At 34.1% G+C, this 19,962-nt stretch overlaps 1 protein-coding gene across 6 annotated transcripts in view; it reads left to right on the forward strand.

The window, feature by feature from the left end:
- The window catches only part of NF1 (neurofibromin 1), a 237,044-nt gene that overhangs the window by 92,744 nt on the left and 124,338 nt on the right, over positions 1-19,962 (forward strand). For 5 of the 6 annotated variants that reach the window (XM_057714095.1, XM_057714098.1, XM_057714093.1 and 2 more), the window contains exons 13-17: positions 3,165-3,299; positions 6,623-6,736; positions 15,753-15,832; positions 17,412-17,535; positions 18,833-18,994. In XM_057714095.1, coding sequence (XP_057570078.1) covers positions 3,165-3,299; positions 6,623-6,736; positions 15,753-15,832; positions 17,412-17,535; positions 18,833-18,994 — 615 coding nt within the window. The remainder of the gene's footprint in view (positions 1-3,164; positions 3,300-6,622; positions 6,737-15,752; positions 15,833-17,411; positions 17,536-18,832; positions 18,995-19,962) is intronic. The other variant, XM_057714094.1, reaches the window with a different exon arrangement.

The raw sequence follows: 19,962 nt of genomic DNA on the forward strand, positions 1-19,962 counted from the left end.
GTTGGCCACTTGTATATCTCCTTTGGGAAAATGTTTATTCATGTGCTTTGTCCCTTTTTAAATTGGATTATTTGTTTTTTTGCCATTGAGATATATGAATTCTTTACATATTTTGGATAGTAACTGCTTATCAATTTATGATTTGCAAATTTTTTTCCATTACCTAGGTTGTCTTTTTGTCTTATTAATCATTTCTTTTCCTGTGCAGAAGCTGTTTAGTTTGAAAAACAACACCCCACTTGTTGTTATTTTGTTGTTTGTGCTTTAGGTGTCATATACAAAAAATCATTGCCATTGTTTTTTTTGTTTTGTTTTCTTCTGGAAATTTTATGGTTTCCAATCTTACGTTTAAGTTTTTAATCTATTTCAAGTTAGTAATTGCAAGTGGTGTAGAATTTTTCAAGTCTTACAATGTGTATTACACAGCCATGTGGGAACAAAATTTGTATGCTGATAGCTGAGATTCATGTGATACAAACTATTATTTACTTTTTGGAAGTGATTAATAAATAGATAATTTGTATATCAGCTGATTGTTCTCTGCTCTGTTTTTCTGTGTAGTGGCTGCATCATGGAAGAACAGTTACACTCAGTTACATCTTAGTAAATAAATTTGTTTAATGAAAGTTTTACCTTGATCTAAGGTGTTACCTTGACTTAGAGTGGAAGACAGTTTTGTGGGAGCAAACAGTAAAAACAGCAATATTTTAAAATTATTTTTTTAAAAATATTTTTTAATGGGGCAGTTTGTGGTTTTCTTGGCATTTTTTAGGAGTCAAGGATATATATATTTCTTAATTTATTCATGTATTGGCTGCGTTGGGTCTTCATTGCTGTGTGCGTGGGTGGCTACTGATTGTTGTGGTGTGTGGGCTTCTCATTGCAGTGACTTGTTGAGGAGCGTGGGCTCTAGGTGCACAGGCTTCGGTCGTTGTGGCATGTGGTCTCTAGAGTACAGGCTTGGTAGTTGTGGCACACAGACCTATTTGCTTTGTGGCATGTGGGATCTTTTCAGCCCAGGGATCAAACCCGTGTCCCCTGCATTGGCAGGTAGATTCTTTCTTTCTTTCTCTTCCTTTCTTCTCTTCCTTCCTTTCTTTCTTTTTCTTTTCTTTTCTTTTTTCTTTTCTTTTCTCTTTTCTTTTCTTTTATTTTTTTTCTTTCTTTCTTTCTTTCTTTCCTTCCTTCCTTCTTTCGATTGTGTTGGGTCTTCGTTGCTGCACACGGGCTTTCTCTAGTTGTGGGGAGCGGGGGCTACTCTTTGTTGTGGTGCGTGGGCTTCTCATTGCAGTGGCCTCTCTTGTTGCAGAGCATGGGCTCTAGGCACGTGGGCTTCAGTAGTTGCGGCACATGAGCTCAATAGTTGTGGTGCACGGGCTTAGTTGCTTCACGGCATGTGGTATCTTCTTGGGGTAGGGATCAAAACCATGTCCGCTGCATTGGCAGGCAGATTCTTACCCACTGCGCCACCTAAGAAGTCACGGCAGGTAGATTCTTAACCACTGTGCCACCAGGGAAAGGTCCCAAATAACAATTTATTAAATACATTTGGTAAGACATTTACTGTGGGATTATAAATACAAAAGCAGCTAGTATTTGTAGGTTTTGCTATTTATTTTCTGTAGTGACATTCCTGTAGAACATTAGATAGTTGTTCTTCCACACTGAGGACAAAAACCTTCAGTGTTCTGGGCATAATAACAAATGCATTTCTCACATGTAAACATTGACGGTAATTGCTGCGTGTTATAGATATGCATCTGTACTTTTTACCTTTGAAAGATAGCCTGTTTACATAGGCATTTTAATTATGAGCCCATAGATGCTGGGTGTTCTTCTGTCTGCATATTTGCACATATGTGCATATAAAAGCATACATGTCAAAAGCACAGATTTTTGTTTCCATTTAAAGGAAAAGGGGAAATGTTGTAAGAATAGATAGAAAGGTGGTATTGGACCCAGAATATAATTGTTGGATTTTCAGTTGAATAGCATCCATACTTATAATATTAACACAACATCCACCATAGTATCTCTGTAATTGAAACACATTTTCCATGATTTAATTTTTTCAAAGAATTCTTTCTCTGTTTTATCAGTGTTCTTCAGGCAAAACATGCTCATTGTGTAACTTGAGAGAGATGGAATGCCACTAAAGGAAAAAGAAAAACAGTTAAACTATAAAATACAGATATTGCCTATATAGCATATTTCTTTAATTCTAAGAAGCACCTATTTAACATTTTTGAAATTGGGGGTGCATCTTATTTGTGTGATGTCTTACAGTTGATAGTGAGTTTTCATTCCTTGTGGTACATAAAATAATGATGCATCTTACAATTAATAATGTCATTGATTCTATGAAATATTTGTGTATATGTATATGAGATGTTTTATTAAATGAGTTGCTCACTGTATGTTCTGTGAGAACTATATAATAAATATTTTATCCCTAATGTTATCACATTTGGAAGTTTGCTTGTAACATAGGAGTCAAGGGGCTTCCCTGATGGTGCAGTGGTTGGGAATCTGCCTGCCAATGCAGGGGACACAGGTTTGATCCCTGGTCCAGGAGGATCCCACATGCCTTGGGGCAACTAAGCCTATGTGCCACAGCTACTGAGCCTGTTCTCTAGAGCCTGCGAGCCACAACTATTGAGCCAACGTGCCACAACTACTGAAGCCCAGTGCCTAGAGCCTGTGCTCTGCAACGGTGCAGGCCACCGCAATGAGAAGCCCGCGCACCGAAACAGAGTAGCCCTCGCTCTCTGCAACTAGAGAAAGCCCACGCACAGCAATGGAGACCCAACACAGCCAATAAATAAATAAATAAATAAATAACAAAACAAAACAAAAAACATAGGAGTCAACCTTACATTAAAGCTTTTAGTATGTTAGCAGATTTTTCACTTAAACTTTGTTAGATTATATAAGAATAATATAAATGTTACAAAGATAATTTTTATTTGCTTTTTAAGCTTAATTATATTAATCTTATACTTTATATTGAATGTTTCTACTAATACTACACATTTGGTGGCATAAAATATGTCCCTTTATTTTTCAAAGCTTTTTAAAAATAGATTTATTTGAAAAGTTTAATAGCTATTATGTGATTCTGATGTCTGATTCTTACAAGGTGAATGTCATGTTTTTGTTTTTAGAGCCTTACATTTAAAGAAAAAGTAACAAGCCTTAAATTTAAAGAAAAACCTACAGACCTGGAGACAAGAAGCTATAAGTATCTTCTCTTGTCCATGGTGAAACTAATTCATGCAGATCCAAAGCTCTTACTTTGTGTAAGTATTTTTTATAAAATGCCTTAAAATTATTATACTAACTTAGTTTAGTTTAACTGAAATGCCAAAACCTTGAAGGTGATTGTTAGCTCAGGAACACTGAATGATCCTTCCTGATCATACATGCAACCTGAGACATCCCTAAGAAAACGAGCTTACAGAGAATACTAATATAATTAGATCAGATTTCTTAACCTTTTGTCTTAATTTTTCTTGTCATTAAATTAATATACTTTGGTAAGATCTTCTGTCCATACCCTGCTACCAGGTTATATATTATTCAGGCATAATCCTGGGATAGGGTTTGGATATAATGAAGCAACCATAAATTGAGTGCTTCCTATATCTAAACAGTTGGTTTTTTAAGTCTCAAATTGCTGTTGCCAATAATGGAGCTTTTCTATCCCCTTTTCTTCCTGTCATCAGCTTTTTATTATCATTGGCTTTGCCTGCGTATACTGTATTGGGAGGAAGAGGAGATAAAAATGGGTATGGTTAGTACTCAATTATTGTGGTAACTCTGCTCTGTGTTACAGCCTCAGATGGTATTAGATTCCTGAGAGTATCACTGTAGTACACAAGATAATTAGGAACTAACAAATGCAAATGAGTGATCGTTATATGAAATGATGAAAAACATGGGCTCTGAAGACATATTGGCTGTGTGATTTGTGTGTCTTAACCTCTCTGTGCTTTAGTTTTCTTACCTGAAATATTGTGGTGATAATAATAGTTCCTAACTTAGATTGTTGAACAGACTGAGATAGTACGTGTCATGCTTTTACGAACAATGCAGTGTAGGTGCATAATGAGCACTAAATAAATGTTACATATTATTACTATTAATAAAATACAGTTAACATTAACACTAATACTATTAATGCCCCAAACATAACAGAAGTATATTGTGCAGCTCATAGGATAACATATTTAACCCCTGTGGAGTTTCTCCAGTCCTTGGAGAGCAGCGTCCAGAACTATTTCCTGTTTGCTTTGTTCAACAACAGACTTTTTCAGTGCTAAGGGTGCTTTCAATTTTCATGGTATATTTTTCAAATGACTATACTATAGGAGTTCATAACTTGATGCCCATAGTTTCAAGAGTTCTTTGAGTCTCTGAATTTAAAAAATATATATATGTAAATTTTTTTTCTGGAGAGAGAGAAGGGAAGAGAGACAGAATTCCCAAAAGGATTAGTGACCCCCAAAAGAAGGCCTGTGTTGTTTTGAACTCTTTGAAAAGCGCATCCAAATTTGGGAGTCTAATAGAATAAATTGTTAGAACTTTGGTGTAGAAAAAGCCCTAAAATCTCTCATTAAGTCGTTATGAAAGGAATGAAATACCTTTTCCACTCATTTCTTTGTTATGTAGCACAAATTACTTGTGGTGTTTTTTAATCATGCATTGTCATGTGTTAGCACCACTCTGTTTGTATGGCTATAATTCAGGATCAGAGAGTGCATCAGAGTCACCAGTGCCTTCTGTGTTAAATGTTTGTCAAGGAACAAGAATTTAAGCAAAACGTGCTATTTTCCAAGTTTGAAATTTAGCAAGCAGAAAAGGATCATTTAAATTGAAATTATTTTCTTTGCTGCCATCTAGTGGTTAAACAACTTTTCTCAGAGTAATCAAAGATAAATTAAAATAGTGAAAGATTCATTGTAAATATTTATTTTATATTTTACCTATAAAAATCTAAATCTTAGTAAATAGGATAAATATAGGAATAATTACTAAATGATCTTAATCGTGTTATTTTAAGGTAATGTGATTTTATTGTCTTCTATGTATACTGTCTATCCTAATTCACACTACTCTCAATTTTTCAAGCCTCCTAATTGCTCAGCTTACATCATCTCCTGCTTCCTTTTAATCATTTCTCTGCACTAAAGTTACAGTGATCTCTTCAAAAAGCAAATCGTATGCTTTCTGCCCAGCTTAAAATAAATCTTATGATTTAAGTTGAAATTACTTTTGGGATGAAGCAAACTCCAAATAGACCTACGTGGTCATTCAGTGCTTGACGCCCACCTACCGCCTCTGCGGAATCTAGCGTTATATTTGTCTTCTTTAGTCATGGTGGCCTTTTACTCCCTCTTACTACATTCCTCATGCCTCTCCATGCACTTGCAGTTCCTCTGCTACAATATGGTTCCCTCTCCTCTTCACGTAGTAATTCCTACTGATTCTGAGCTGTATCACTGCCCTAAAGAAGCATCCGTGACTGTACCACATTTCCCTGTTACAGGTGCAAATAACTTCATAGTTCTTTCTCATTTGCAGTTTAAACTTGTTGAGCTGATTATTTTATTGATGTTTGTTTTTCCCACCAGACTACATGCTCCAAGAGGGTAGGAAACACATCTTTTTTACTTGTTGTATCTTTGGTGTTCAATAAATGTTACTGGGTTATTAGTGAATGACTATAAATGTCAGAAAAATAGTCTAACAGTTTTTGAATTATAGATACAGTGGGGTGAGGGCTTACCTTAATCGTTGTAATGGGCAAGAATCTGTAGTTAACAAAATAAAATATGGGCACTAGTTGTATTGGCCTCACTTAAATGAACTATGTGTGCTTGAAGTGTAAATAGATTCTTTCAAGTTGCAAGGAAGCATTTTAGTCTCTTTAAGTAGGTAGACATTCACATTTATATATACTGCTTTGCTTTGTATATAATGTCTTTCAACAATGAAGAAGCCTGAAGTATGGGTATCTGGAGGTGTGGATTCTAGCCCTTTGTGGATTTGGATAGGTCCTTATACTGGACAAGAGGGCTACACAGGATAATCATGTAGTTATCAAGCATGCATGTTCTTTGCCTTTCATCACAACAATTTTAAGATCCCAAACCATAAGTTCCAGATCAGAGGTATGTTTTTTAGCCAATGTAGTGTTGCTGAAAGAAAATTATTTACTTCTATTATTGGTGTAATTTCTTAATTGAACAGCTAATACCTAGTTTTTGTTTTCTTTTAATTAGGATTTTCTCTGGATATTATTCACAGTAATGAACAAGTATAGATGTAGATAAGAGAACTCTTAACAAAAGCAGTTTTTATTTTTTAAAAAACCCCACAATTATTATTTTTGAGGTTAAAATTCACATACCATGAAATTTACCTTTTTAAAGTGTACAATTCACTGGGGTTTGGTATATTTACAAAGTTGTGTACCCATCACCGCTGTCTAGGTCTAGAACATTTTCATCACCTCAAAAATAAACCTAGAATCCATTAGCAGTTAGTCTCCATTCCCTCCACCCTTCGGTTCCTGTTCAGTGATTTTTTTTTTAATTGAAATTTACTTTTTTCTTTGCAGAATCCAAGAAAACAGGGGCCTGAAACCCAAGGCAGTACCGCGGAATTAATTACAGGGCTTGTCCAACTGGTCCCTCAGTCACACATGCCAGAGATTGCTCAGGAAGCAATGGAGGTAAGGGGAAAATGAATTCTAGGCTCTTGAGGGTAAGGTTGTAACTATGTACATTCCTTTTTTTTTTTTTTTTCATCTATTCCTTTTAAAATTTTTCCTTAATTTTTATTTTATTTAAAAAATTTTTTATCCAAATTTTAAAGGTTATTTTCCATTTACAGTACTACAAAATATTGTCTGTATTCCCCATGTTGTGCAATACATCCTTGAGCCTGTCTTACACCCAGTAGTTTGTACCTTCCACTCCCCAACCCTGTATTGCTCACCCCCCAAATCCCCCTCCCACTGGTAGCCACTAGTTTGTTCTCTGTATCTGTGAGTCTGCTTCTTTTCTGTTATATTCAATTTGTTATATTGTTGGGTTTTTTTAGATTCCACGTATGAGTGATATCATATAGTGTTTGTCTTTCTTTATCTGACTTATTTCACTTAGCATAATGCCTGCCAAATCCACCCATGTTGCTGCAGATAGCAAAATTTCTTTCTTTTTTATGGTTGAGTAGTATTCCATTATGTACATATATATTCAGTACCACATCTTTATCCACTCATCTGTTGGATGAATGGGCACTTAGGTTGTTTCCATATCTTGGCAGTTGTAAATAATGCTGCTATAAATATTGGAGTATACGTATCTTTTCTAATTAGTGTTTTTTTGTTTTTTTGGATATGTGCCCAGAAGTGGAATTTCTGGGTCATGTGGTAGTTCTGTTTTTAGTTTTTTGAGAAGCCTCTGTCCTGTTTTCCACAGTGGCTGTACCGATTTACATTCCCACCAACAGTGTACAAGGGTTCCCTTTTCTCCATATCCTCACCAACATTTGTTATTTGTGTTCTTTTTGGTGATAGCCATTCTTACAGGTGTGAGGTGATATCTCATTGTGGTTTTGATTTGCATTTCCCTGATGATTAGTGATATTTAACATCTTTTCATATGCCTGTTGGTCATCTCTATGTCTTCTATGGAAAAATGTGTATTCAGTTCTTTTACCCATTTTTAAAATTGGGTTGTTTGTTTTTTTGGTGTTGAGTTGTATGAGCTGTTTATATATGTTGAATATTTCTCTCTTATCAGTAATATAATTTGCATATATTTTCTCCCATTCAGTAGGCTGTTTTTGCATTTTGTCAATGGTTTCCTTTGCTGCGCAAAGCTTTTAAGTTTAATTAGGTCCCATTTGTTTATTTTTGCTTTTATTTCCTTTGTTTTAGGAGACAGACCTAAAAAAAATACTGCTACCATTTATGTCAAAGAGTGTTCTGCTTATGTTTTCCTCTATGAGTTTTATGGTTTCTGGTCTTACATTTAGGTCTTTAATCCATTTTGAATTTATTTTTGTATATGGTGTTAGAGAATATTCTAATTTCATTCTTTGACATGTAGCTGTCCAGTTTTCCCAGCACCACTTATTGAAGAGACTGTCTTTTTTCCATTGTGTATTTTTGCCTCCTTTGTCGTAGATTGACCATAGTGACCTTTGGTAGTATGGTCATTTTAACAATATTGATTCTTCCAATCCAAGAACATGTATATCTTTCCATGTGTGTCATCTTCAGTTTCTTTGATCAGTGTCTTATAGTTTTCAGAGTATAGGTCTTTTGCCTCCTTAGGTAAGTTTATTCCAAGGTGTTTTTTTGTTGTTGTTTTTGTTTTTTTGATGTGATGGTAAATAGGATTTACTTAATTTCTCTTTCTGATACTTCACAGTTAGTGTATAGAAACGCAACAGATTTCTGTATATTAATTTTGCATTCTGCAACTTTACTGAATTCTTTGATGAGCTCTAGTAGTTTTTTGGTAGCATCTTTAGGATTTCCTACATATAGTATCATGTCATCTGCAAGCAGTGACAGTTTTGCTTCTTCCTTTCCAATTTGGATTCCTTTTATTTCTTTTTCTTCTCTGATTGCTGTGGCTAGGACTTCCAAAACTGTGTTGAATAAAAGTGGCAAGAGTGGGCATCCTTGTCTTTTTCTTGATCTTACAAGGAAATGCTTTCAGGTTTTCACCATTGAGTATGATGTTAGCTGTGGGTTTGTCATATATGGCCTTTATTATGTCGAGGTGTGTTCCTTTTGTGCCTGCTTTCTGGAGAGTTTTTATCATAAATAGATATTGAATTTTATCAAAAGACTTTTCTGCATCTGTTGAGATGATCATGGATTTTATTTTTCAGTTTTGTTAATGTGATGTATCGCAGTGATTGATTTGTGGATATTAAAAAAAATCCTTACATCCCTGAGATAAATCCCATTTGATCATGGTATGTGATCCTCTTAACGTGTTGTTGAATTCATTTTGCTAATATTTTGTTGAGAATTTTTACATGTGTGTTCATCAGTGATATTGACCTGTAATTTTCTTTTTTTTGTTATATCTTTGTCTCATTTTGGTATCAGGGTGATGGTGACCTTGTAGAATGAGGAAGCATTCCTTCCTGTGCAGTGTTTTGCAGTAGTTGGAGAAGGATAGTGTTAACTCTTCACTAAATGGTAGAATTCACCTGTGAAGCCATCTGGTCCTGAACTTTTGTTTGTTGAGAACTTTTTATTATTGATTCAATTTCCTTACTGGTAATTGGTCTGTTCATATTTTCTGTTTTTTCTTGATTCAGTCTTTGGGATTGTACATTTCTAGGAATTTGGGTTTTTTTAGGATGTCCATTTTATTGTACATACATTTATTGGCATAAAATGGTTCACAGTAATCTCTTGTGATCCTTTTTATTTTTGTGGTGTCAGTTGTAACTTTTCCTTTTTCATTTCTGATTTTATTCTTTTAGACCCTCTCCCTTTTTTTCTTGATGAGTCTGGCTAAAGGTTTATCAGTTTTTATCTTTTCAAAGAACTGCTCTAAGTTTCATTGATCTTTTCTATTGTTGTTTTTTAGTCTCTATTTCATTTATTTCTGCTCTGGTCTTTATGATTTTTCTTCTACTAACTTTGGATTTTGTTTGTTCTTTTTCTCATTCCTTTAGGTGTAAGTTTAGCTTATTTCAGATTTTTGTTGTTTCCTGAGCTAGGCTTCCTCTTACAACTGAGGTAATCTTCCCTCTTAGAACTGCTTTTGCTATATCTCATAGATTTTGGATCATCTGGTTTTCATTTTCATTTGTCTTCAGGTATCTTTTTATTTCTTCTTTGATTTCTTTAGTAACCCACTGTTGTTTAGTAGCATATTGTTTAGCCTCCAAATGTTTGTGGTTTTTTGTAATTTTTTTCTTGTAGTTGATATCTAGTCTCATAATGTTGTGATTGGAAAAGATGATTGCTATGATTTCAGTTTTCTTAAATTTACTGAGACTTGTTTTGTGGGCTAGCATGTGATCTATCCTGGAGAATGTTCTGTGTACATTTGTGTGTATTCTGCTGCTTTTGGGTGGAATGTTGCCTACATATCTGTTAGTTGATCTAGTCTAATGTGTTGTTTAAGGCCACTATTTCCTTATTGGTTTTCTGTCTGGATGATCTTGCAGTTGATGTAAATGGTGTGTTAAAGTCAGTACTATTATTGTGTTACTGTCAGTTTCTCCTTTTAAATCTGTTAATATTTGCTTTATGTATTTAGGTGGTCCTGTGTTGGATGATAAAGAGAGACATCTCATTATTACAAAGGGGTCCAATCCATCCAGAAAATAAAATTTTGTACGAGTCTAATAACAAAGATTTAAAATATATAAAACTAAAACATATAAAATTTCTAAGTATATAAAAACACGTAAAAGGAGAGATAGACAAAATACAGTTGTAGTGGGATACTTGAGCATATCTTTGTCAATATCTGATAGAATAAGCAAGCAAACAAATGGTAAGGATAGACGATCTGAACAACATGGTATCAAATTTGACCTATTTGACACTTACAGAGCATTGCATTCAATAAATGTATTTTCCTTTCAAGTATATGTGGAACATTTAGTATATCTTGATCATAATGCAAGTTTCAACAAGTTCTGAAGGATTGAAATCATTTAGAAGTTTTTTATGACTACATTGAAATTAAGCTAGATAGCAGATAACAAAAAGCTTTATGAAATATCAAATGACTATACAGTTGACCCTTGAACAACACAGGTTTGAACTGTGCAGGTCCAGTTATATGCAGATTTTTTTCAATAAATATATTGGAAATTTTTTGAATATTTACAACAATTTGAGAAAACTTTGCAGGTGAATTACTAGCCTATAAATATCAAAAAAATTAAGAAAAGATATGTCATGACATAAAATATATGTGGCTACCAGTCTATATTATAATTTTTTGAATCATTTATTTTATTATACTTTTTAACTTTTTTAATTGAAATATAGTTGATTTACAATGTTGTGTTAATTTCTGCTGTATAGCAAAGTGATTCGGTTATGCATATATATAAAAATATACACATTCTTTTTTTAATAGTCTTTTCATTATATTTTAATCACAGAATATTGAATATAGTTCCCTGTGCTATACAGTAGGACCTTGTTGTTTATCCATATATTATCATTTATAAATCTATTATGAAAAGTTAAAATTTATCAAAACTTACACACACATGCAGTTACAGACTGTACATGGCATTTTTCACAGTCAAAAGAAATGTAAACAAATGTAAAGATGAAGTATTAAATTATAATTGCATAAAATTAACTGTAGTACATACTGTACTACTGTAATAATTTCATAGCTGTGTTTTGTTACTGTTTTGATGAGCTCAGGTGTTGTGAGTATCCACTTCAAATGCTTTATGAGACTCATAACCTCTGCATGAGCAGTTTCTCTCCAGTAAATTGAGTATCAGTAAAAAATGATCTCTTGTGGTTTTTGTGTATTTTTCATCATGTTTAGTGCAGTATCATACCTTGAATAATACCAAGTGACCCATACGAAGCACCACTGGTGATGAAAGCAGAAAAAAGCCATAACATTACAAGAAGTTGAATTGTTTGATATGTGCTGTAGATTGAGGTCTGCAGCTGTGGTTGTCTGCCATTTCAGGATAAATGAATCCAATGTAAGGACTTTTGGGGGGCAAAAATGGAAATTCATGAAGCTGTTGCAGCTGCTCCAGTAGGCGTGAAACTTTGCACTTTTTGTGAAATATCTTTTTATCTTGTATTGAAAAGGCAGCTTTTATGTGGGTGCAGGGTTGCTATAAGAATGATATACCTATTGACTTCAGTGGGATTTGAGAAAAACTGAAGCCTTTATGTGACATCTATTTTTTTTTAAGATTTATTATGTTTGTTTGTTTGTTTGTTTGTTGCTGCATTGGGTCTTTGTTGCTGCACATGGGCTTTCCCTAGTTGTGGTGAGCAGGGGCTACTCTTTGTTGCAGTGTGTGGGCTTCTCAGTGTGGTGGCTTCTCTTGTTGCGGAGCATGGGCTCTAGAGGCGCAGGCTTCAGCAGTTGCGGCACGTGGGCTCAGTAGTTGTGGCTCACGGGCTCTAGAGCACAGGCTCAGTAGCTGTGGCTCATGGGCTTAGTTGCTCCCCAGCATGTGGAATCTTCCCAGCCCAGAACTTGAACCTGTGTCCCCTACATTGGCAGGCAGATTCTTAACCACTGCACCACCAGGGAATCCCTTTATGTGACATCTTGAAGCAAAAGGAAAGTGAAGGATCTAAAGCTGGAGAATTAAATGCCAGCATAGGATGGTTTGATAATTTTAGAAAGAGGTTTGGCTTTAAAAATGTCAAGATAAAGGAGAAGCAGCTTCTGCTGACCGAGAGGCAGCAGATGATTTCCCAGATGCCATTTAGAAAATCATTGAGGGGAAAGGACACAGTCTGAACAAGTTTATAATGCAGATGAAAGTGCCCTATTCTAGAAAAAAATGCCGTAAAGGACATTTATTGGTAAGGAAGAGAAGCAAGCACCAGGATTTATGGTAGGAAGGGATGGGCTTAACTCTACAGTTTTGTGCAAATGCAGTTGGGTTTATGATCAGAACTGCCCTTATCTATAAAGCTTCTAACTTCCAAGCCTTGAAAGGAAAAGATAGGTACCAGTTGCTTGTCTTTTGGTGGTACAGCAAGAAAGCCTGCATAGTGAGAACCCTTTTTCTAGATGAGTTCCATCAGTGCTTTGTCACTGAAGTGAGGAAGTACCTTGCCAGTAAGGGACTGCCTTTTAAAGTTCTTTTGATACTGGACTATGCCCCTGACCACCTAGAACACCATGAATTTAACACTGAAGATGTCAGAGTGGTCTGATTGCCCCAAACAGCCCTAATTCAGTCTTTAGATCAGGGGTTCAAAAGGACCTTTAAGGCTCATTACACACAGTATTGTATGGAAAGGATTGTCAACACTATGGAAGAGAACCCAAATAGAACATCATGAAAGCCTGGAAGGATTACACAATCAAAGATGCCATCATCGTTATAGAAAAAGCTGATTCATCTTGTAAACATGATGTAAACTTACAGCATTAATACTGTACAGTACTGTAAATGTATTTTCTTTATGATTTTTTAACATTTTCTTTTTACTAGCTTTATTGTAAGAATATAGTATATAATACATGACATACAAAATATGTGTTAATCAACTGTTATTGGTAAGGCTTCCAGTCAACAGTAGACTATTAATAGTTAAGTTTTTAGGGAGTTAAAAGTTATATGTAGATTTCTCAGCACCCCAACCCCCTCATTGTTCAAGGATCAATTGTACTTTGTTTTTACTCATACTCTGCTAGTAAGGAAGTAAATTAGTACAGCCATCATTAAAAATTGTTTTGCAATATCTACAAAAGCTAAATATATGACTTAGCAGTTCTCCTCCTAGGTGTGTATCCAGCAGAAATGTATATGTATGTTTACCAAAAGACACATACAGAAATACTAATAGCAGCATAATTTGTAATAGCCAAAAAAGTTGGAAACAACTCAAATGTATCAACAGTAGAATAGATGAATGATTTTGGTTATTTCATTCCATTGATTACAGCAGTGTGAAAAAGAATAAGCTGCTGCCAAGTGCAAAGCATGGATGAATCTCACAGACATAATATTGACTGAAAAGAGCCAAACACAAAAGAGAACATGCTGTATGATTCCCTTTATATAAAGTTCAGAAACAGGCAAAAGTATCTATGGTGATAGAAGTCAGAACAGTGGCTACCTTTGTCAAGAGCTGATGACCGGAAGGGAATGTGATAAGGGCCTCTGCGTATTGATAATATTGCTCTGGGTAATGGTTATATGGGGTAGATACATTTGTGAGAATTCATTGAACTGTGTATTTAAGATTTGCTACTTCGTTATTTATCATGCTTTATTTTACCAAAAATGTTTCCACACTCATTGTTACACTCATTGCTTGTATTTGTGTACCTTGCTTTTGGTTCTATAAAATAGTACATTCTTTGCATTCTTTTTGGAAGGCTATTTGACAGTATTTAACAGGAGCTATACAAATGTCCCTTTTTTTTTGTCCAAATAAGTCCATTTTTAATCTTATGAATATAAGTTAAAAGGAAAAAGCTGCACATATATGTGCTTATTGCTCTAATAGAACATTAGGAGAATTTTAAATATTTACTGGTAAGAGAATGTGTTAATATGTAATAACAAGAGAATGATATTTCAATTTGGTGAACTGTTAAATGCCCATTAAACCATGCAGATCACACAGCAATATGGAAAAATACTTATGAAATGTCGAATGTACTGTGTTTACAGTTTTGTTAAAATATATGTGGAAAATTTAAAAATGGAAAGGAACGTGAAAAGGAAAACAATCATTAAGGCAGAGAAAAGGCTAACACATTTTCTTTGAATATTTCAAAAAAATGTTTTGTCAAAAATTTTAGGGGATTTACCACTGAAAGTGTCAGTAAATTGTACTGTTTTTGCACAATAAGTGACAGAATTGAATGTTTATTTGTGCTGTTTTTCCTTGATATGAGAGAGATAACCTATATAATTTTTGAAGATTCTCACAGTGAATTGCAGTTTTCACTAAATATCTCAAAGTAATTGTAGTGTAAGTATTTGAAATAAGATAATATAGGTCTGGTCTTTATATAATTTATAACTTTTGGAGTTATAAAGTTGTCCAAGATTAGAAATTTATATATATTTTTTCCTAATGTGATGCCGGTTATCATTGCAGTATATTTGCAGTTTATGCATCTGATTTGGTTTTAAGAGAAGCAATCGGTTTGCATTATGTGTTCCAAACAGTGTTGCATTGGAGTTTTAATAAAAGGCTTTAAAGAAGAGTAAAGAATCTCCAAATATGCTGACCAAGGACTAAGAGGAATGTGCAGAGCTCAACAGTGTGTGTCTGGGGGAAGTGTTGTGGAGCCGGAGTTAGGTTAGGGCTGGTTTGAAGAAAGAGTGTAGTTTTACTCTTTATACCTTAGGTGGCATTAATTTAATAATAGTGTCTTTGTATGTAGGTTGTATATTCCTGTTAATGTTCTGTGAACCAAATCCAATTTCAGTTCTATGGTCAATTGAAATATTTTAGGATGAATGACCTGCTATGAAATACAAAATCTATTTTCCTCCTCCTCTCTCCTTTTTGAAAGATAATTTATCCTTTCTGTTCCAAAAGAATTTGTGGCAAATGAGATAACTGCTACTTTATCTTATGGCCTAGAAGTAAAATATTGTTATGTGTATTAGTTTTAGGGAGATCTCCTTACTTGGAGTTTAATTTTATTTTCCATAGAGTTCTTTGATACTTACTGAAATTATTTTGTTTGTGTCTTAAAGCAGTTTTTACACATGTGTATTGCTATTCTGAATTCATCAGTATTTAACTTATGTGTGTATGTCATTTAAAGTAACAATGATAGGAATAAAGTGACTTCATTTTATATATATATTACAGATATGTATAATATATATTTATAATCCTCTAGAGATTTTTTTCTTCAGAGTTTTTCTGTTGTGCCTTATACTGTATGTTGAGGCTACAATTAAGTACCTCAATTTGTTAGCATTTGTAAAATAAATACTCCAGTGTTGTTTACCAAAAATATTTTGAGTAAGTCTTCTCTCTCTCTTTTTTAAAAATTCAGGCTCTGCTGGTTCTTCATCAGTTAGATAGCATTGATTTGTGGAATCCTGATGCTCCTGTAGAAACATTTTGGGAAATTAGGTATATGAACTCTAATTTTTTAATTCAATTTAAAATTTTATTTTGTATTTTTTGTCTTTAAATATTAACTCTGTAGTACTTGGTTTATTGTAAAACTTTTTTCACTTATACTCCCAGAGGTTTTATGATTTTGTATTTTATTTGGCTTGAAATTGTTAGATTATTTCTTGTTTTAACTTTAAGAACGTCACAGCAATTTAGAAAACAAATTTTTTTAAATTGTGTTAAATTTCATTACCTAGCCATAAGTACTGTTATTTGGTATGTTCTTGTCTATTTCAGATTTTTATGTGGTTACAACTGTGTTTTAAATTGATTTTTACAGTTATAAGCTTAGTGTTAAAATTTTGTAATGTTAACAGTTTATTTCTGTTTTTTAAACTATGATCTTTCATACATTTTCAGTAATACCAGTGTTTTTGGTGGATGAATTAATAATGAATATCTACTTAGAAGGCAAAATATATATAGAATTTTATAATTTATTTCCTTGGTTATATAAATTATTACCTTTCAGTGAGCACAGAGGTAACACATTGAGGAAAATATGTGTGTAAGCCTCAGGTTTTGTCATTATCTTATCATAGAGGTGGGTACACCAAGTCACTTGGCAGCTGAGTTAAATCCTAGACTCTGGAGCAATGTTCTTTGATAGCAATGTAATGTGAACCGCATATGTAATTTAAAATTTTCTAATTGCCACATTAAAAAATAAAAAGAAATAAGTAAAATTAATTTTAATAATATATTTTAACCCAGTATATACATATATATAAAATATTTTTCAACATGTAGTTTAATATAAAAGTTTTTAATAAGATAGTTTACTTTTTTTTTTTAGTAAAATCTTCAAAATGTGGTATGTTTCATACCTACAGGACATCTCAGTTTACACAAGCCACATTTCAAGTGCTTAGGAGCAGCATGTGGCTGGCTAGTGGCTACGTGTTGGACATTGCAGCTCTAGAGGAGGAATAGCAAACTTTTTCTCTAAAGGGCCAGGTAGTCAGTATTTTAGGCTTTGTGGGCCAGATAGTCTCTTTTATAACTATTCAGTTCTGCTGTTGTGACATGAAAGCAGCCATAGACAATATGTAAATGAATGAGTGGGGTGTGACTGTGTTCAGTAAAACTTTATTTACAAGAGGCACATGGTGGACTGGATTTGGCCTGCAGGCAATTGTTTGCAGACCCCTGCTCTACAGCACTAGGTTTACATACAGTTTGTGCTGTGCACCTTGTCTGTAATTTTTTCTTGAGTCCACTGCAGGGATGAGATGCATGGATGAAAAGTTTGGGAGTTGGGAGAGTAGGGGGCTTAGAAGTACTTGCTTTTTTTTTTTTTTTTTAAACGAAATCTGTATACTTACTTCCTTTGATTATCATGCTATTAATGTTTTGATAACCATTTCTCTAAAACAAATCCTAGAAAGGAAAATAAGGTTCTCTAAACTTTGTTATTTTATTTTGTTATTCTCTAAACTTTGCATTATTAGAGAATGCCATTTTTATGTACTGATTTTATCTGCAATAGGTTGTTTATTGACGATGCTGGTAACAGTGAACTTTGTTTCTGCAGCTCACAAATGCTTTTTTACATCTGCAAGAAATTAACTAGCCATCAAATGCTTAGTAGCACAGAAATTCTCAAATGGTTGCGGGAAATTTTGATCTGCAGGAATAAATTTCTTCTTAAAAATAAGGTAAGCAAGATGACATCTTTCAGAATGGAAGAATATTTGGAATGGTAATGAGAAGAGATTAAGGAAGTGTTTATTAGCCAAATTAAGTCCTAACTCAGCTCCTCTCTCCTACAAAGTCTTCAAGGGAAATATATGTGCAGAAGACAATGGCTGACAAATCAACACTTTAAAAATTATTCTGATCCTTTAGCTTTAAAGCCGCAATGCTGATAAAGTCTAGTTGAGTTAAGCAGGACTCTGTGGGGGCAGTCCATAAAGAAGCTGAAGGGAAGAGATTGAGGGCCCTCGATCTAGGTTTATTTATATTTCTGCAAGAAAGCTTTTACCTCTTGACAATATCAGGAGTCTTCTTCCTTAGGGTTGAGTGATAAGTTTTGATTCTGAACTATTGAAGCATGGTGACAAGGTTTTGGGGGCTAGAGAAGAGCCTTAAAATTTTTGTAACATGAAGTTTCTATAATTAGTCAATTAAAAAGTTCTTTTATGGCATCGTTGTAGGAGTACTTGATTCAATGAATTTTTATCCATTTCTAGAATGGATAAAATCTATGAGAAATCTTAAAGGTATCAAATGCATGTGCTTTTCAGTGTACCGTGCAGCGTGTTAAATTTTCTTTGCTTAGAAATGGGCTTATGGTGAGTTGGATTTATTCATATCTGGCTCATCTTAGTGTGTTAATATAGTGGAATTTGGCATTTTTCCAAAGATAAGGAATGAGATTAGGACTTCAGTGTTTCATGCCCTTGCCTATGGTATACTGCTCCAGAGTGCAGGCATTAGTAATCCAGTGATGAATCTGTAGTCCTCTGGCCAGTGAAGTCACTCTTATAATGTACTTAGTGTATGTACCAGTGTTAATTCTGGTCCAGCGGAACTTAATCTCAAAAGAGTCAACTTCTAGGTATCCTGACCGTAGCACAGGATATAAATCTTATGGGAGGACCTCTTTGTAGTTTTTAATTGACCGAGAAGTACATTATATTTTTCATGTGGTAGATTTATGTTGTTGATCTTTTACTTGTGTCCATGTTCAACCTAGAAACATTAATTTACATTTCTGGAATCTGTTGATTTTGATGATTTGCAGAGTGGAAAACTGAGAGGTGTTTCAGAGATATTGAGGAAACATTATTTGTACTCCTGGGTTTCTAGTGAATGTTCCTCAGTGTGAGGGGAATAGGAGTTGGAAGGAGAGGTTTTCCAGGATAGTCTCAAACAGAAAGACAACTCATATTAAGTATTTATTTCTTGTGGTTATCAGTGCTTTGAAAATACTCACTTATTTTTTCTTTCTAGCAGGCAGATAGAAGTTCCTGTCACTTTCTCTTCCTTTATGGAGTAGGATGTGATGTTCCTTCAAGTGGAAATACCAGTCAGATGTCCATGGATCATGAAGAATTACTACGTACTTGTACTTCTGGAACCTCTCTCCGTAAGGGAAAAGGAAATTCATCCATGGTAAGGAGTTTCTTTTGTAGTTTTCTTGTATCATCATCTGTGCTCTGTACTTTTTTCTGAATGAACTTGGGTAAATTTCAACTAGGTAATATAACATAGTAAAGAACTACTTACCTTCTAGTTCTGCTACTGCTCTTTGTGGACCCTCAGGCAAGTTCCTAACATCTCTGTGACAGTTCCTCAACTTTAAAATGGGGATTATAATTTCTGCCACAGAATTGTTGTGAGGATTAAATGAAATTATGCGTAAACAGCACTTGACACAGTCTTTAACTGATAGCTATAATTATTATAACTCTCTATTCCATAAGAAAGATCATTCATACCCCAGAAGTTTAAAAGGTCTATCAACTAAAAAAAGTACAGATTTACTGGGAAAAAAAGCATTTTGCTTGATGTTATGCATAAGTGTTTTCATGACTTTTGTGCCCATAATTCCCTTTAAAAATAAATCATAATACAAGTGAAAATATCAAATCGTTACAGAAGAGTTTCTTTTCCGGACCAAAGCTTTTTTTTTTATCCCTAATTTACAATATAATCTTCAGTTGAAGGGAAGAAAGAAAAAAAAAAAAAACTACTAAGCAGTGTGATATTTACTGCAGAATTTAAATTCATTTTGTAAATGAGGATTTCTCTGTTTTGTGTTTCGGGAATATGTTATCCAGAGCCCAATATATCCTCTACAGTCATGTTTAGTTTTTATTCATGTCCTTATTTTAGTCAGTTGTGCAGCATGATTATTTTATTTCTTCCCTCTGGGTGGATAGAATTTCATGTTACTTTCTCTTCCTCTGTCATTGATGATTGACTGAGAAGTGCATTATATTTTTCATTGAGTAGATTTATGTTGTGCATGTTTTGTGTTCATATTAGACTCAATCTATATTTCTGGAATCTGGAAAGGATACCTATTCTATTTGAAATTGAACAGATAGCAGTATTACGTTGGTCCAAATAATCTGAGT

The sequence above is a fragment of the Hippopotamus amphibius genome, chromosome 17, assembly GCF_030028045.1.
Source record: "Hippopotamus amphibius kiboko isolate mHipAmp2 chromosome 17, mHipAmp2.hap2, whole genome shotgun sequence".
Classification (NCBI taxonomy): domain Eukaryota; kingdom Metazoa; phylum Chordata; class Mammalia; order Artiodactyla; family Hippopotamidae; genus Hippopotamus; species Hippopotamus amphibius.